We start from the raw sequence: 18729 nt of genomic DNA on the forward strand, positions 1-18729 counted from the left end.
CTGAACCACACTACATGCAGCCTGGATGTCCCATTATGTATGTACTTCTGAGCCCTTTAACCACTATATACAAGATTACCAACTCCTACCTCCACAGCAGCACCTCGGTCCCTTCCCGCCAAATGAACATACATATAAAACTATGAATCAAGAGCAGGAGTGGAATATTTAGCCCCTTCAGACTGCTGTACCTCAGCTGATATGATTGTGGACCTAACTGCACTCCAATGTTCACCCACTTTCCCATCTGAATCCTTTACCAATCAAGAGTCTCTCTTAGACAGCTTCGAAAATATTCAATGACACTGCCTCCACTGCTGTCGGATGAAGAAAATTCCACAGACTGGGAACTCCCAGGGGGAAAAAGAAAACTCCTCATCACTCTCTTAAAGGGAAACCCCTCCATTTGTAACCTGTTTCCTCTCATTTTAGCATCTCTCATTCAGGAAAACAATCTCTCAGCACCCACCCTGTCAGCTCCCTCAGATTCTTGTATGCTTTTATACGAACACCTCCCATTATTCAAAACTCCAAAGGATGCAGTCTCAAACTGTCAACCTTTCCTCCTAAGACTAGCCTTTCTTCCGAGGAATTCATCAAGTGAACTTTCTCTGAGCTGCTTCTAAAACTGTTTCTCACATACAGTAACTCCTGACATCTTGATTATATAGTCACAAAATCATACCAACACAGAAATAGACCTTTTAGTCCAACCAGTCCATATCGACCATAATTCCAAACGAAACTAAATCCCATCTGCCTGCACTTGGCTCATATCCCTCTAAATGTTTCTTAATCACGTACTTATCTAAATGTCTTTTAAACATTGTGACTGTACCTGCATCCATCACTTCCTCTGGAAGTTCATTCCACACATACGGACCACTCTCGGTGCACAAAGATTGTCCCTTGGGCCTTTTTTAACTTTCTCCTCTCATCTTAGAAGATGTGGCACCTAGTCTTGAAATCCACCTTTTCTATATCCCTCATTATACTACAAACCTTTATCAAGTCACCCCCTTCAACCTCCTACGCTCCAGTGAAAAATGTCCGAGCCTACCCAGCCTCTCCTTAGCACCCAAACCCTCCATTCCTGGCAACAACTTGGCAAATCTATTCTGAACCCTCTCCAGCTTAATAATATCCTTCCAAAACAGTTTGATATCTCCTGAGTTGCTTCAACTCTTCCTTGCAGGAGCAAGTCCCACATTCTCATCATTCTGAGTACATTGAAAATTTGGATAATTATAGACAGTGAATTGCAAAAACATGTCATTCATTAATAAAGTCATTGCACCTGCTCTTGCAAAGAAGTCTTAGCCGAAAGGTACTGACAATTGCCACTATTACGATTGGGATGTAAGCGGACTATCATTACAGAGCTAACAACATAAATTAATAATTGTGTCTATTGGTAGTATTTAAATTTGTGATGTGAAATATTCAAATAAGGTAATTTTTACATAATTTTTAAAAAATACATTAGCAATTTACAAAGCGTGTGCATTCACCAGAATGAATAAATCAATTTTATGTATAATTACATTTCCCAACACTCAAAATGAGATAAAAATTAATGGGTTTACATGGAATATTAATATCAGCCTTGGTTCACCAGACAGCACCGTTGGCTTTCAGGAAGCCAACAGATTTGAACATTGAAAGATGTGGGTTTAAGCTCCATTCTGAAGACCTGAGCTCAAAATCGAGGCTGATACTTCTTGTGCAGTACTGAGGGGATGCTATGCTGCGGATGGTGCTGTCTTTCATGTGAGACAGGAAACCCAGACTTATTTTGCCCTCTTGTGTGTATCTTTCCTCTTATTTTATTCTTCTCCACTGTGACTTCTGAATGGGACAACATTGGCTTGACAACTGGAGTTCACAGACCCTCAGAGAAGCAGTGTCTCAGCACAGCTGCGAGGGAATGTTACCTATGCCACCAACTAAAGAGGAGCAGGGAAGTTTTCCCAGACCACAACCACCACTGAAATAACATCTCCACTCACTTATTCCATTGCACTGGTGGGCCAATGCTGTGCACAAATTAATTTGCATGTTTGAAAGATTGGCTTGCATCAGTGTAATCGCTTTCGCAGCCTCAGGACATCTCAGAGCAGTATGCAGACCATTGAATATTTTTGATGTTCAAATCTGTTCTATTGTGAGAAATGTGCTGTTTTTCTACAACAGTTTCAAAGACACTTAGTTACTGTAAGGATCGTGAAAGGTGGAAAATAGGTGCAAATTGCTTCTTTACAAACAGAAAAGGTGACAGCTTTGTACGTGTTTCAGACTTGTTTGGATGAAGCAAGATTACCAAAATGTCAATGAAACAATGAAACAAAGCAGGAATTCATCCTGAGTGTTTCAGAACAGGAGGTATTCGAGTGTTGCCTGATATCTGCAGAATTCGATATTCAGTTTCATTGCAGTCAGTAGAATTCCACTCTCAACCCAATACTTTAGGTACCATCAAAATCATATCAACTGCAATTGTGAATGCTTGGCATGCATTGTTATACCATTATTTCTTTACTGTTAAGACTTTTACAAGTCCTGAAAGTGAAAAATCATTCCTGATGTCTCGTTTATTGTTTTAAACCACCAATCCAACTTCCTCTTCACCACAACTGATGGTAGATTTTATTTATAATGTTAACAATGTGACTTGAACTTAACCACTGAGGATTAGCTTGGACTGCATTCCTTGGAGTTTAGCAGAATGGGAGATGATTTATAGAAGCATATAAAAACCTTAAGGCGATTGACAGAGACATGAAGGAGGCGTTTGGCATGCTTGCTATTAACGGGACAGTGCACTGAGTATCAAAGAAGGGAAGTCATGTTGCAGCCGTACAGGACTTTCGTGAGGCCACTTTTGGAATAGTTCACTTCTATGGGTGTCCCTGCCATGGGAAAGATGTTGTTGAACTTGAAATGATGCAGAAAAAACTTACAAGGATGTTGCTCAGATTGGAGAGTTTGAGCTACCGGGAACAGTTGAATGTGTGGCACGGTGGCACAGCAGTTAGCACTGCTGCCTCACAGTGCCAGACACCAGGGTTCAATTCCCATCTCAGGCAACTGTCCTGGATAATTGGATAATTTGGAGTTTGCACATTCTCCCTGTGTCTGTATGGGTTTCCTCCGGGTGCTCCGGTTTCCTCTCATCGTCCGAAAATGTGCAGGTTAGGTGAATTGGCCACACTAAATTGCCCGTACTGTTAGATGAAGGGGTAAGTGTAGGGGAATAGGTCTAGGTGGGTTGTGCTTTAGAGGGTCGGTGTGGACTTGTTGGGCGCCGCAGGGCCTGTTTCCACACTGTAACTAATCTAATCAGGATGGGGCATTTCTTCCCTGGAGTGTTGCAGGCTGAAGGGTGACCTTACAGAGGTCTATAAAATTATGAGTGGCATGGATAGGGTCAATAGCCAAGGTCGTTTTCCTAGTGCTGGGGAGCCCAAAACTGGATGGCATAAGTTCACAGTGAGAGGGAAAAGATTTAAAATGGACCTGAGGGGCAACCTTTTCACACAGAGGATGGTGCGTCTTTGGAAAATGAGCTGCCAGAGGAAATGGAGGATGCTGGTACAATTATAACACTTAAAAGGTATCAAGGCAGGTACATGAATAGGAAGGGTTTGGATGGGGATGGGCTAAATGCTGGCAAATGGCACTCGGTCAGTTTTGAATGCCTGGTTAGGGTGAATGAGTTGGACTGAACAGTCTGTTTTCATGCTGTATATCACTATGACTCTGTGAGGTTCTTTCCCCTTGTAGGAGAGTGGAGAACCATACAGGTTAACCTCAGAGAAAGAGGGATCACCCATTTAATATTGAGATAAAGAGGATCTTCTTCTTTCAGAAGGCAGTGCATCTGAGGAATTCTTTACCACAGAACAATGTAGAGGCTGTGTTGTTCAGTTCATTCAAGATTGAGATAGACAGATTTTTAATCAGTAATGGAATCAAGTTAGGGAAAAGGCAAGAAGGTGCAGTTGACAGCTATCAGATCAGGCCAATGTCATTAAATGGTGGAGCAGACTTGATGGTTCGTATTTTCTACTTCCTCTCTCACATCATATGATTAGGGTCTTCTTTGGATAATTAGTTACGTTATCCCTGTGCCACTAAAATGCATGTTTTTGCATTGGCAGCTCGCGTACCCACAAATAGATACGAGCTCAAGAACAAAATCTCTTGCCACACACTTCCCAGCTCTTTCAGCTAACACTGATTGCTGTACACACTCCATCTATCACTTGCTCATAATACAGAACCCCCAAACTGGTTACATAGCTAATTTTTTTGTGGGTAAGCCTTCATCCGACTGCCACTTCTGGGACAAGACACACAATGCAACAAGCACAAAATGAATCATAATTACCTGAAATACAGACAGTGGTTTGATTCTCCACAGAAACTGGGGTACGTCAAGCACAGAAACTTGAAGGCCGTATGAGTTTGCTTTGAAGTGTAAAGTTCTGGGCTCATCCAATAGATGTCCACCCTGGTTTCTCTCCTCATACATCACTTCCTGGTAATGGAAGAGCACAGCAATTAATGCCTGCCATTGAAGATCAAGTTCTTTGTCTTCTCAGGGTAAACCTAAAGCCATATAACCTTGGGCAAGAGTATAAATTTCTAATATGGAAATCAGTTTGGCTTATACATTAGGAAGATTTGCATTTTGATACTGCCTGTTCACTTGTGCCAGAGACACTCCAAAGTCCCTGCAGATCCTTTGCAAGTGTTTCAAAATGCCTTACTTCTGCAATCCTTAGATTAGGTGCCCAATGTGTCCGTGCTTGCATTCCAAAAGGAATTGTAAAAAAATCAAACTCTTCAAACAGATAGGATAAATAGATAAGGTCTTTTCGCTGGGGTTGGGGCATCCAGAACTAGAGGGCAGAGGTTTCAGGGTGAGAAGGGCAAGATATAAAAGAGATCTAAGGGGCAACTTTTTCATGCAGAGGGTGGTGTGTGTATGGAATGAGCTGCCAGAGGAAGTGGTGAAGGCTGGTACAATTCCAACATTTAAAAGGCATCTGGATGGGTATTTGAATAGGAAGGGTTCAGAGGGATATAGGCCAAGTGCTGGCAAATGGGGCTAGAATATCTGGTCAGCAACGACCAAAGGGTCTGTTTCTGTGCTGTATATCTCTACGACTCAATGACTAATTCCTTCTCGTCCCTGTGATTTATCTCTTGGTTTCTCGCAGCAGTATCACGCCGATAAATTTACTGTTCAAGCAAACTACAGGGCATTCCTGGGACTCAGCAACCCGAACTTGCTGGATTTGAAGGAAGATACAATAGCAAGAAATAAACAGTAAACCATAACTTCAGAGTGACAATGATTGAAGACGGAAGGACAACAGTTTTTAAAAATTCATTCACAGGATGAGCGCATTGCTGACCAGGGAAACATTTATTACCCATCATTAATTGCCCAGAGGGCAGTTAAAAGTCAGCCACATTTCTGTGGATCTGGAGTCACATGTAGGCCAGACCAAGTTAGGATGGCAGTTTTCTTCCCTAAAGGACATGAGTGAACCAGATTGTGACAGTCAACCATTGGACAATCATCATTTGACTCTTAATTCCAGATTTAAAAACAAAATGGATTCAAATTCTACCCTGGTGGGATTTAAACCTAGATCTCTGCATTAACAGCCCAGCAATAATACCACTACACCATCACCTCTCTTTTACATACCTTCAGCCTCATCTTTACATCTCACCTCTCCTGAATGCATAAACAGCCTGTATTGAAAAGTCAGTTTTCGGGTATGGGTCTCTTTGGCCAGTGAATTAAACTGGGGATCAGAGGTGGGTGTCTGGGTTAACAGTCCAGCTGTCACACCACTAAGCCTTCACCTCTCCTTTTACATGAAATAGTTGACATTCACTGATCAATACAGGAATTGTGACTGGCATCCACCCTCCACCCCCCATAACCAAAAAACCAATGCAGATTTCTAAAGGCTGCGGAATTGACATGCCAACCTGGTTCTACGCTTGCCAGTCAGATGCTTGTGGATTCAAGTCCCTTTCTCGAATTTTAGCCATATCACCAAGGCTGAAAATTTAGTGCAAAACTGAAGGAGTTCTGCACTTTCACAGATGCCGCATTGAATCACATTGAAACACAAACCAATTAAGGAGTCCTTTGAAACAGCCACCCAGTTAGTACCACTCTCCACATTGTTTCATCTGAACGCCGTTTTTCTTTTCAAACAATTGATTTTGAACATTCTGACTGAGTCTGAATTCACCCTTTTAGGTCATACACAGATCACCGCACAGCACAACTGGAAGCAAGTGAAATTCTCCTCATCTCCTCTCTCGTCATTTTGCCAATTATCCTTCAAGCTGTACCTTCTGAGGACCAGCCCACCTGTCAGTGAAAACAATTTCTCTTCATTTAGTTGAGTGTCCGCCATTATCTTAGAGACATTTACTGAAATTACTCTGAACAGTCTCTGCTTTCACCTCTGGGCTGGAGGGCTTAAACCAAGATCCCATTTTCCCTCTTGTTAAACAGCTGATTGTACTGCTCAAAGCTGTCCAGATCAACATTTAGTAGTCGAGTCACAGAGTTGTACAGCACAGAAACAGACCCTTTGGTCCAACTTGTCCATAGAGACTAGATATCCTAAATTAATCTCGTCCCATTTGACAGCATTTGGCCCACATCCCGCGAACTCCTTCCCATCCAGATGTCTTTTAAATTTTGTAATTGTACCAGCCTCCACCACTTCCTCTGGCAGCTCAAACCATATACTCAACACCCTCTGCATGAAAAGGTTGCCTCTTAAGTCCCTTTTATATCTTTCCCCTCTCATCTTAAACCTATGCCCTCTAGTTTTGAAATCCCCAAACCTGGGAAAAAGACCTTGGCTATTCACCCTATCCATGCCCCTCACTTCTACAAGGTCAACCCTCAGCCTCCAAAGCTGCAGAGAAAACAGCCTGTGTCTATTCACCTCAAACCCTCCAACCCTGGCAGCATCCTTGTAAATCTTTTCTGCACCCTTTCAAGTTTAACAACATCTTTCCAAAAGCAGGGAGATCAGAACTGAACGCAGTACCCTAAAAGTGGCTGAACCAATGTCCTGTACGGTGCAACATGACATCCCAGCTCCTATACTCAATGCACTGACCAGTAACGGGAAGTCTACTGAATGCCTTCTTCACTACCTTGTCTACCTGTGACTCCACCTTCAAGGATCTATGAACCCGCACCCCAATGTCTCTTTATTTGGCAACACTCCTGAGGACCCTAACATTAAGTGTATATGTCCTGCTCTGATTTGCCTCATCAAAATGTACTAAACCAACAAAATGCAAAACACTGCCATTGGTGAGACCTTGCGCTGATCAAATTTGAAACTTTATGTCGAAAACATTGCAGCAATGAAAACAATTGAAAAGAACTGGAAAAACTGCAAAGTGCATTGACAAGATGCTACATAAGCACAATTAAAAGTGAAATTCTGCAGACGCTGGAGATCCGAAAAACAGAAGGTGCCGCTGAAACTCAGTAGATCTGGCAGCATCACTGGAGCGAGAAACAGAGTTAATGTTTCTAGTCCCATGACTTCTTCAGAACGCCGAAGTTGAGTTCTGAAGAGTTATGGCACTCGAAACATTCACTCAGTTTTTCTCTCCACAGATTCTGCCAGACCTGCTGAGTTTTTTCCCTACAACCCCACGGTTATTAGTGTACAGTGCAGCTCACAGAAACACAGGACAGAACAAAATTTTGTTCAAACAACACCACACAGCACCAAGCACATCAGTGGCAATCTACCTTAGAAAACTTTCACCAACAAAAAGTGAAATATACTGTCCATAAAAAACAATGAGGGTTGACATTTTAAGGTTGAAATTAGTGGCAGGTGTCCCGTTCTCACGTGGTCAGCTGCGATCACTGTCACAAAGGAGGGAATGCAAAATAATCAGAAACTATGCAATGTCAGTTATCTAATGTTATTCTGACTGTTTTTGGGTCGATGTACAACCAGAAGTTGAGGGAGGCATGTATTGCCGGGAGAACAAAATCAGGACGACCCGCTGTTCTCAAGATATAAAGCTCACTTTGATCAGAGAAATCAGTCATAGTCTGCAGCCTCTTGCTTAACCTTACCACCCTAAATCACTGGAGGGTTAAAACGGACAGAGCGCAAAGCAGGTTGTAAAATCAGGTTTCAGCTTTCTTAATAAAATGCTCAGCCCTGTCCATAATTCATTCTCTGGATATGAAGACGCCCAGAGATCTTTGAAAAAAAGTCTTTTCATCTGAGAATGAAGTTTGATCTAATTTATGTGATTGGAACGGGCTGATTGCAAAGTAGTTTGTGATAAATTTCTCACATTTCCTTATGTGACGGCAGAACTGGCTTTGATGAGACTAATCTTGCAAATTCATTTTGCCGTAACTTATGTCCAATTACTATGGCTAATGATCATTTCTTCGTCACTGACAGCCTGGAGTGGAGGAAGGGAAATTTCCAGTCAGCAAAAAGATTTTCCTCTGGGAATTCTTAGTCAGTGAGACTGTCTTTTAAAAATCACCATTTTGAAAGGAAAAGCACCCAGAACAGCATCTCGTCCCTCTACCGAGAAATTTTAAAAAATCATTCTGTGGATCTTCACGGGAACAAGACAGAACAAAATTTGACCCTGGGTTTCATAAGGTGATGATGACGACAGATGACCAAAAGCTTTCTCAGAGAGGCAGGTTTTAAAGGAGACTAAGGTGGCAGAGAGGGGGGAGTCCCCGGAGCTTAGTCATGTGAGTGCTGAAGGCATGGCTGTCAGTGGTGGGTCAGTTAAAAACAAGATGCTCCAAAAGCCAGATTCGGCATAGCACGGGGAACAACAAGCCGGAGGTGTAATCTTTTAAATGGATGGTTTATACAGATTTTCCAAGTGTCATGACCACATATCAAAATCTACGGACATACGGAATGTTTAACTGCAACGTGCATTTTTTTCCAAAGAGGAGACGCAGCTAAAAGGTGTCTGTACATGTAAATTCAGTGGCTGCCTGGAGAGGAACTCTGGAATGTCAGACCGAAATATGTCAAGGAGGCTTGAAGGGGATAAATACACTATAAACTGAACTTTCATGTCCCTGTGAGTTTGCCAGACTGTGAGCATGGTGGGAGAAATGACAACAGGGACATGGGTAAGGGAAGTCTATGAATACACAGAGGTAGGTGTCCAACTAGACCTCCATCCCTGGCCGGTATATGTGAGTGACTTGGGGTACGAATGCATAGCTAGCCTGGGATCAAAGGTTAGTGCGCTGTGAAAGTGACAGGCAAAAAATCTTCATATTGTGGCAGCACTGCAGGTAAAGGACTCTCTCTCAGAGTGCTGGAGACTCGTTAACCAAGCACTCAAAAGGCAAAGAGGACAAATCAATTTTGGCAAACTTACAAAACCAGGAATCCTGAAATTTTCGACTGAGATAAAAACGTTCCACTATCTACTGTCCAAGAAACATCCAGTCAGACTGATCTATATAGCTTTTAACATTCATCTTTTATTGTACTCATCTCTTATTTCTGTTCTGTGTGTATATATTGCACTATTGTTTCCTCCTGGGTTGAATAACTAACAAACTGACCCTTTCGTTAATTCAAAGAAATGTTGATAAATTGATCCCTTTCAAGTCATAAGTTCACTTAGGTTGAGAGAAAGACATCCACAAAGGAGATGAACCCTTTTTAATTAACTTTGCTGCATCCAATTGAGGGAGGTGGTGAATGAAACAAAGTTCATCGCTCCTCACGGGAAAGCTTGACAATTCAGGTTGTCCTGTCTGAAACCACAATGAATTGGGGAACTTAGCCCCAGCAGAAAGTGAGGACTGCAGATGCTGGAGAGTCAGAGTTGACAAAGCATAACACTGGAAAAAATACAGCAGGTCAGGCAGCATTCGAGGTGCAAGAGTTGACGTTTCAGGCAGCTAGTTATAACACAGGACGCTGACAGGTCAGCTATATCTTAATGTTACAGATGAAGTGCACTCAGTAAATCTGTGATATGTAGGACTTAGCAGAGAAGAAATGCTTTGAGAATTAAATCAAAAAATGAGTCATCATGCTTTAACAAGAGATATGTCTGCTTTATCAGCAGATCGAAAGTCGAGAGTTTACAATCACATGCTCCCTCTAAGGGATGTCATCGTGGTTTTGATTAGGGCTACCTCAGTGATGTGGAAGGCTGGAAGCCTTGTTATACAGTCTGAAACATGTAGCTGCAGGGAAGCTGAGGTCGCAGGGAAGCTGAGGTCACAAGTTTGCGAGGCAACAAGGACTTTGGAAAGAAAGAGGGGATTGCAGACTGTGGGGTAATTGCGAGGTGAGGGATGCACAGAGTTTTTCTGAGGATAATAGCAGATTTGAAATAGAAGACAATTTGATGTGTGGTGCCAGCATCTGGAGATATTGGCTTCCTCTTATGCTGAAATTTCTATTGTTCTTTTTACTCTCTCCTTTTCTTGAGGTTGACTTCAGAACAACTTAGAAAAGTTGAAGTTGAGTTGAAGATTATGTACCCATTGTGATGTGCCCAAAATATAGTCAGCTGTCAATGATGTGATCTATCAGTTTGGTCCAGTTCAGGTTGTACCACTGAGTTTTTTTTTTAACAGATTGTTGCACATGTAATAATTCTGAAAGCATTAATATTAGAGATACCCAATCCCTTATGTCATACTCTCTTACAAAAGAGAAGGCAGAATAACTTAAGAGCTCATGGAGTGAAGCCCCCTGTCATCTTTTAACAATGTCTATCAAACTGATGTCACTTATGACTCAGCTATCAAACACTAAGCTAACTTGTTAAGAGTAATTGGTCATCTACCACTTGGAAACCAGAGGCCTATACACCCAGTCAAGCGAAGAAGTGTGTTGGTGGCATTTTCCTCCCCAGGAACACCACACACTGAATAAGAGTCCCAGTTCAGAATGATATCTTCACAAACAACAAGATAAGGAGAAAGATCAGGTCTGTGAAAATGGCTGGGACTATAGAGCTTGACCTCAAGTTGTTGAGTGCGGAGAGAATCTGGCTGTTGAATAACAGTTTGTTCAATGACTACTCATTTCAGAAGGGGCTGGTTCTTGCAATTAGCTAGTGAACCAGCGAGTGGTTCAGCATAATGCCAACAGTGCAGGTTTGGTTGTCATTCTGGCTAAGATTTAGGTTAGGCTTTCTTACCCCTGAGAGCAGAAGGCAATTGAAAACCACCAGCTTACAAACAAAAACAACTGAGGAATCAACTTAAGGATGAATCATTGATGGACAATGAGGCAAGGATCTGCTTTTGGGCAGAGCTTGTATGAATGGAAGTACATGTCGTTGGGTATTTGCACCTTTTAATTAATGAGAGGGACACGCTACTTACTTCGTACTGGTTAGATGAAAAATGTGGTGCTGGAAAAACACAGCAGGCCAGGCAGCATCTGAGGAGCAGGAGAATCGACGTTTCGGGCATAAGCCCTTCTTCAGGAATGAGGCTGGTGTGCCAAGCGGGCTGAGATAAAAGGTAGGGGGGGGAAGGGAATTTGGGGGAGGGGCGCTGGGATTACGATAGGTGGAAGGAGGTGAGGGTGACGGTGATAGGCCGGGGAGGGGGTGGGGGCAGAGAGGTCAGGAAGAAGATTGCAGGGCAAGAGGGCGGTGCTGATTCTGGGGGTTGGGACTGAGATAAGGTGGGGGGAGGGGAAATGAGGAAGCTGGAGAAATCTACATTCATCCCGTGTGGTTGGAGGGTTCCTAGGCGGAAGATGAGGCGCTTTTCCTCCAGGCGGCATTTGGTCACGGTCGGGCGATGGAGGAGGCCAAGGACCTGCATGTCCTTGACGGAGTGGGAGGGGGAGTTAAAGTGTTCAGCTACGGGGCGGTTGGGTTGGTTGGTGCAGGTGTCCCAGAAGTGTTCCCTGAAACGTTCCGCAAGTAGGCGACCTGTCTCCCCAATGTAGAGAAGACCACAATGGGTGCAACAGATACATTAAATGATGTGAGTGGAGGTGCAGGTGCATTTGCGACAGAAATTCCCTCCCCCCTACTCTTTATCTCAGCCTGCTTGGCACACCAGCCTCATTCCTGAAGAAGGGCCTATGCCCGAAACGTCGATTCTCCTGCTCCTCGGATGCTGTCTGGCCTGCTGTGTTTTTCCAGCACCACATTTTTCAACTCTGGTCTCCAGCATCTGCAGTCCTCACTTTCTACTGGTTAGATGAAGACAATCAACAAAGTGCTTTGCTGTTTGTTATGAGTGGGATCAATGCTTTATCAGAGTTACCATTAGTTTACAATGCAAATTTAGTGACTTGCAATCAGTTACTGATGCAATGAACATTCCCTCCGTTTTTAGTTTTAATTTTTCCAACCACTTCACTACTCTTGTTGTCCTCTCTTCGCTGCCTGAAAGAACAATCAAAGCTGACTTCAAAGTAACTTCCAAAATGGGATTTGGTACGTACTTTGATGATGACTTAGACTGCATTGTAAAAATCCATTCAAATGGATTGCATCACGTAAATATTCAAAAGTTTCAAAATATCTATTTGTCACAGGAGCTCTGCTGAAGCAAGTGAAAATTAAAGCTTGGAGTTAGATGTCAACCTCTCTTGCGGTAAGTGAAACTAGGTCAAGTAAATGCTTCCTTCAGTACAATACCTGCAAAACACTTGGAATGTCGTCCATGCAATACACTCTGAAATTGTACTCCAGTGAGCTGTAGGACAGACGCCCGAAGACAGCAAGCTTCAGTCTCTTCTCCGCACACTCCGTGACTGCCTCGCCCACGAGTGCATATGTGCCAAGGTGGTCCAAGAGGATGTGACAGGAATGAGAATCCAGTAGGCAGTAACAGGATGTGGTCTCGTCTTCAAGCAACATCACTTCCTGTGGAGGATTAATGAAACATTGGCAACTGAAATTCAAAACTCAACCAGCAATAAAAACATCAAATTACCCACAATAGAAAGAGAAAATACCCAGATGTTTAAGTAATATCCAGAGGAAAAGTATTAACTATGTCCACAATTTTAAAATGCGCCATTTATTGGGAAACTGATGGAACTGGGTTTTCTGCAGAAACTCTTCACTCCCCACACTGAGTAATATGACTTTCCATTGCAATTAAGATAGACGTACTGAGCAGCACATAGGTGCTCATTCCATCAATCCTCATAGATGTTGTGCCGAGCATGAGATTAAAATGAGCCCCTGTATTTGGGTTAAGGATTTTTCATTGTTCACTATATATCTGTTTCATTCAAAACTAAGAAACACCAAGCCGCAACTAAAATTTAAATTTGCCTCAAATTCATTTTGCTTCCATTCTAAAGGTTTGCAAGACACATTCAAACCACTATCCTTATAAAAAGTGGAGTAACAGTTCCTATCTCAGAAACACATAAAATGAGAGTAGGAATGGATCCTTCAACCCACCCATGGCTGACCTGCTATCTCAATGCCTTACTTAGATTACTTACTTAGATTACTTACAGTGTGGAAACAGGCCCTTCGGCCCAACAAGTCCACACCAACCCGCCGAAGCGCAACCCACCCATACCCCTACATATACCCCTTACCTAACACTATGGGTAATTTAGCATGGCCAATTCACCTGACCCGCACATCTTTGGACTGTGGGAGGAAACCGGAGCACCCGGAGGAAACCCACGCAGACACGGGGAGAACGTGCAAACTCCACACAGTCAGTCGCCTGAGGCGGGAATTGAACCCAGGTCCCTGGCGCTGTGAGGCAGCAGTGCTAACCACTGTGCCACCATGCCGCCCACATCCCTGAACACTACAGGCAATTTAGCACGGCCAGTATTTTATTGAACTTCTTCCAACCAATTTCAAACCAGTGCATAATCATCAAAATATCTTTGTTGTCGTGAAATAGCAGACTATTACTCCCAAACTCTCCCCTTCGTCTCCTCAGTCTTCTGAGGCAGAGAAATTCGCAGGTTCACCATCCTCTGAGCAAGGAAACTTCTCCTCATCTCAATCCAAAATGGCCTCCCACTTTCCCTGAAACTATGACTCCTTGAAACCATGACTCCTTGGCTTGGAACACCCCCAGCCCAGAGAATATACTTCCTGCATCCAGTTTGTTCAGCCATCAAATATTCCAATGAGTTTGACATCATAATTTCCCTTCTATACATCCATGGTGAGATGGTGTCATCCTATTTTCTAAGTGTCCAGATATCACTTTCTTTGTGATAAACTCCAATAGACCTGAAATAAAGCTCATTAAATGGTTCAGAAAACCTTTTCAGATGAGAAACAGAAGCTATTAAGGACAGCACGGAGACTCAATGGTTAGCACTGCTGCCTCACAGTGCCAGCGACCTGTGTTCAATTCCAGCCTTGGGCGACGGTGTGTGGCATTTGCACATTCTTCCAGTGTCTACGTGGATTTCCTCTGGGTGCTCCAGTTTACTCCCACAGTTCAAAGATGTGCAAGTTAGGTGAACTGGCCATGCTAAATTGCCTGTAGTGTTCAGGGATGTTAAGGTTAGGTGCATTTGTCAGGAGAAATATATAGTATTACGGTTGGGGAATGGGTGTAGTTGGGTGACTCTTTGAAGGGTTAGTGTGGACTTGTTGGGCCAAATGGCCTGTTTCAATATTGTGGGGATTTTATTGAACTTCTTCCAACCAATTTCAAACCAGTGCATAACCATCAAAATATCTTTGTTGTCGTGAAATAGCAGAGAATGACTTATTTCGATAAGATCCCATTTCGATCTCCTAAATGCCAGTTAACTCAACCTTTCCTCATATAACAAACGTGCCATCCCAGGAATCAGTCCAGTGAATCTTTGCTGCACTCTCTCTGCAGCAAGCATATCTTTTCTGAGGTCAGGATATAAAACCTTCCAGGATGGGCCTCACCCAGGCTCTGCACAGCTGTGGTATGGCTTCCCTGCTCCTGTAATTGAACGCTTTTGTGATGAAGGCCAGCATACCATTTGCTTCCCATCTGCTTGCTGCACCTGCAGTCTGATGGCGACCCGCGTGCCAAGATTCTTAGAACCCTTTCTATGTCAACATTTCCCAATCAATCACCATTTTAATAATACTTTGCCGTCCAAAAAGAATGGATGACTTTACACTTATCCACATTACACTACATTCGCTGTGCAACTGCCTCCTCACTTACTGCCTTCTCACTTGACTTGGAGAAAGTGAGGACTGCAGATGCTGGAGACCAGAGTTGAAAAGTGGGGTGCTGGAAAAGCGCAGCAGGCCAGACAGCATCCGAGGAGCAGGAGAATCGACGTTTCAGGCATAAACCCTTCTTCAGGCTTATGCCCGAAACGTCAATTCTCCTACTCCTCGGATGCTGCTTGGCCTGCTGCGCTTTTCCAACACCCCACTTTTCAACTCTGGTCTCCAGCATCTGCAGTCCTCACTTTCTCCTAGTTGATCTTAACCTACTGTGAATCCTCTTGCAAGAAGCTCTCCTCCTCCCTCGACAAGGATCTCAGTGAGTCCCTCTCTCACTGCAACCCCCCCCCAGGTCATCTTCTCACTTGACATGCCTAAATTACATTGAAACCCCATTCCATCCTTCACACCCTTCACAGTTTCACCCATCAGCAAAATCAGAAACATAACATGTGATATTCTCATCCAGACTCTTGCTATACATTGTGAATAACTGGGGTCCTAAGAACTGGTCTTTGTGGTGCCCAGCATATCACTTTCCACTCTGAAAAAGATCTATTTGTTTCTACTCCTTGTTTCCCATCTGTTAACTAATTCTCAATCCACGCCAGTATATTACCACTAATCTAATGTGCTGTGGTTTTGTACACTAACCTTTTACGTGGGGTTTAGAATCATAGAGATGTATAGCACAGAAACAGACCCTTTGGTCTAACTCATCCATGCCGACCAGATATCCGAAATTAATCTAGTCTTCAAAAGCTTTCTGAAAACTCAAGTTCACCAACATGCATTGGCTCTGCCTCATCTATTCTCATTATGTCCTCAAATATTCCAGTGAGTTTGTCAAAGATAATTTCCCTTTTATAAATCCATGATGACATTGTGTCATCCTATTTCTATTTTCTAAGTGTCCAGTTATCATCACATTTTTATAATAGACTCCAAAAGACCTGAGAAAAATGGGTAAAGTGGTTCAGAGAACCTTTTTAGATGAGAAACAGAAGCTATTGAAATTCTTCCCTCCAATTTTAAACCAGTGCTTAACCATCAAAATGTCTTTGTAACATTGAGATAGCAGAGCAGGATGTGAAAAAGCTGGAGTAAAATGAACACATGTTGTAACTGCCATTGTAAGATTGCGAGCAGAACAATACAGTGCACAGTAATGAGTATAGAAATGGTTGTAACTTATGTGGAAAAAATCTGGAGATGGTTTGTAAAGAATGACGATTAGATTTAATTTAAATATTAAACATGAAGTCTGATTCAATTCACATTAATGTTGTCTTAATTAACTAAGACCTATTCTTCAGTGAGCCCTCATTTACACAGTACCAGGCGGTTGTTTACATGAGGACATAATGAACCTACTTAATCACTGACGCATGTGAAGTGCCTTATCCACTTCAAACAGATGAGGCTGTGCACATGCAGATGCACAGCGGGCGAGCAGAATCTTATTAAAAGTGAAAGATAATATTTTTCCATTTCTTCCCATTCGACTGCAACATTCGTGACCAATGTGAACCATTTGAACCATGAAACACCCAGAAAGCTGCACTGTGTGTTGCGCTGAGCTGAACTCTTTCCCTGTTTTTTATACCACAGGCCACAAATTCGAATGTGCCCAAAAATGGGAAGCTCAGGGGCTGCTGGAACAACACCCCACACCTGAAAGGAGCTGAAAGGCTGAGGCGGCACTTAAACATCGGGTTCTATTTCTTGGCTGTTCCCGAATTATTGCTGGGTCAAAATCCACGCACTCTCTTCCTCACAAAGCTCCACACAGACTAAACAAGGCAACTCACAACCAAACTCCTCAAACAGTAAATGCCAGGCTGTGCCAATGACACCCACGTGCTGGAAGTGGAGACTCTTAATCAGTTGTCATCAAGCCAGTGAGCTTTGGTCACCAAATGGCAGCTTGTTACTACTTCTAACCCACGTGAGACCTTAGTGGTGTTTGTGAAGATAGTAGAACATCAGAATTCGGAGCAGGACAAGCCATGTCAGTCCTCTGGAGCCTACATTCAATATAATCATGTCTTATCTCATCTTGGCCTCAAATCCGCTTTCCTCTGTGCTATCTATAACCCTTCAACCCATTACTGATTAAAAATGTATCTATCTCCTCCTTAAATTTACTAATTTCCACAGATTCATGACCCATGAAGAGAAGCAATTTTTCCACATCTGTTTTAAATCTGCGACCCTTATCCTAAAACTATAACCTTTCCTTCAAGGTTGTCCCACGAGGGGATATATCTGCTCCACTTTGTCAACCACTTCAATATCTCACACATCGCAATTAGATCTCCTCTCATTTTCCTAAACTCGAGACAGTATAGGCCGAACTGTCCAATCTCTCTTCAACAGAGAAGCCCCTCATCTCTGGAAACAAGCTAGTGAACCTACTCTGAACTGCCTCCAATACAACTATGTTCCTCCTGAAGCAAAGGGACCAAAATGATACATAGTACTTCAGGTGGGGTCTCACTCATGCCATGTGCAGTTGCAGAAACGTTTCCAGACTTTCATACTCTATTCCTTTAGCAATAAATGTTTAACTTACATTTGCTTTCCTTCCTCCCTGTTGTACCTGCATTAGTTTCCTGTGACTCATGCACGAGGACATCCAGATCCCTCTGCACTGAAGAAGTCTGAACTTAGTATCTCCATTTAGATACTGAGTTGCCATGGTTGTGGGCATGTTTGCTAAGCCAGGAAGTTGATTTGCAGATATTTCGTCCCCTGTCTAGATGACATCTTGAGTGCTTTGAAGTCTCCTGTACAGTACTTGACACAGTAGAACAGTGCTTCACAGGAGACTCCAAAGCACTGAAGATGTCACCCAGACAGGGGACGAAACATCTGCAAATCAACTTCTCAGCTCGGCGAACTACCCACAACCAGGCAACCAGCAGGATTAGAGTGGTGCTGGAAAAGCACAGCATGTCAGGCAGCATCTGAGGACCAGGAAAACCGACGTTTCAGGCGAAAGCCCTTCATGAGGATGAAAGGCTTTTGCTTGAAACGTCGACTTTCCTGCTTCTTGGATGCTACCTGAGCTGCTGTGCTTTTCCAGCACTACTCTAATCTTGACTCTGATGCCCAGCATCTGCAATCCTCACTTTCGCCATGGCAACCAGCACCCAAGCTACAATTCTTTATGCAAACCTTGAAGATACTAATTGGTTTTTCTATTCTACCAACCAAAATGGATGACCTTGCATTTATTCATGTTATCCATCTGTCAAACTTTGGCCCGTTCACTTAACCTATCCATATCAATTGAAAAATTCTGTCTTTCTTCAGACTCTCCCATCTGTTTTAGTGTTATCTGCAAATTTGGCCACAGTATTTTCTTTCCCGGCATCCAAGTCATTTATGCAGATTGTAAATATTTGGGGTCTGAGAACCAAGGCCTGTGCACTCCAGTATGTAATCTTGTCAACTCCAAAAAAGAGTTGTTCATTCTGACTCGAATTATGTTGGTTAGCCAATCCA

At 43.0% G+C, this 18729-nt stretch overlaps 1 protein-coding gene across 1 annotated transcript in view; it reads right to left on the reverse strand.

The window, feature by feature from the left end:
* Positions 1 to 18729, reverse strand: part of LOC132836909 (netrin receptor UNC5D-like) — a 225364-nt gene that overhangs the window by 9428 nt on the left and 197207 nt on the right. Inside the window, exons 13-14 of the mRNA XM_060856476.1 lie at positions 12706 to 12933; positions 4391 to 4540 (exon numbers count right to left, since the gene is read on the reverse strand). Coding sequence (XP_060712459.1) covers positions 4391 to 4540; positions 12706 to 12933 — 378 coding nt within the window. The remainder of the gene's footprint in view (positions 1 to 4390; positions 4541 to 12705; positions 12934 to 18729) is intronic.

This window comes from Hemiscyllium ocellatum, chromosome 48, assembly GCF_020745735.1.
Source record: "Hemiscyllium ocellatum isolate sHemOce1 chromosome 48, sHemOce1.pat.X.cur, whole genome shotgun sequence".
Lineage (NCBI taxonomy): Eukaryota > Metazoa > Chordata > Chondrichthyes > Orectolobiformes > Hemiscylliidae > Hemiscyllium > Hemiscyllium ocellatum.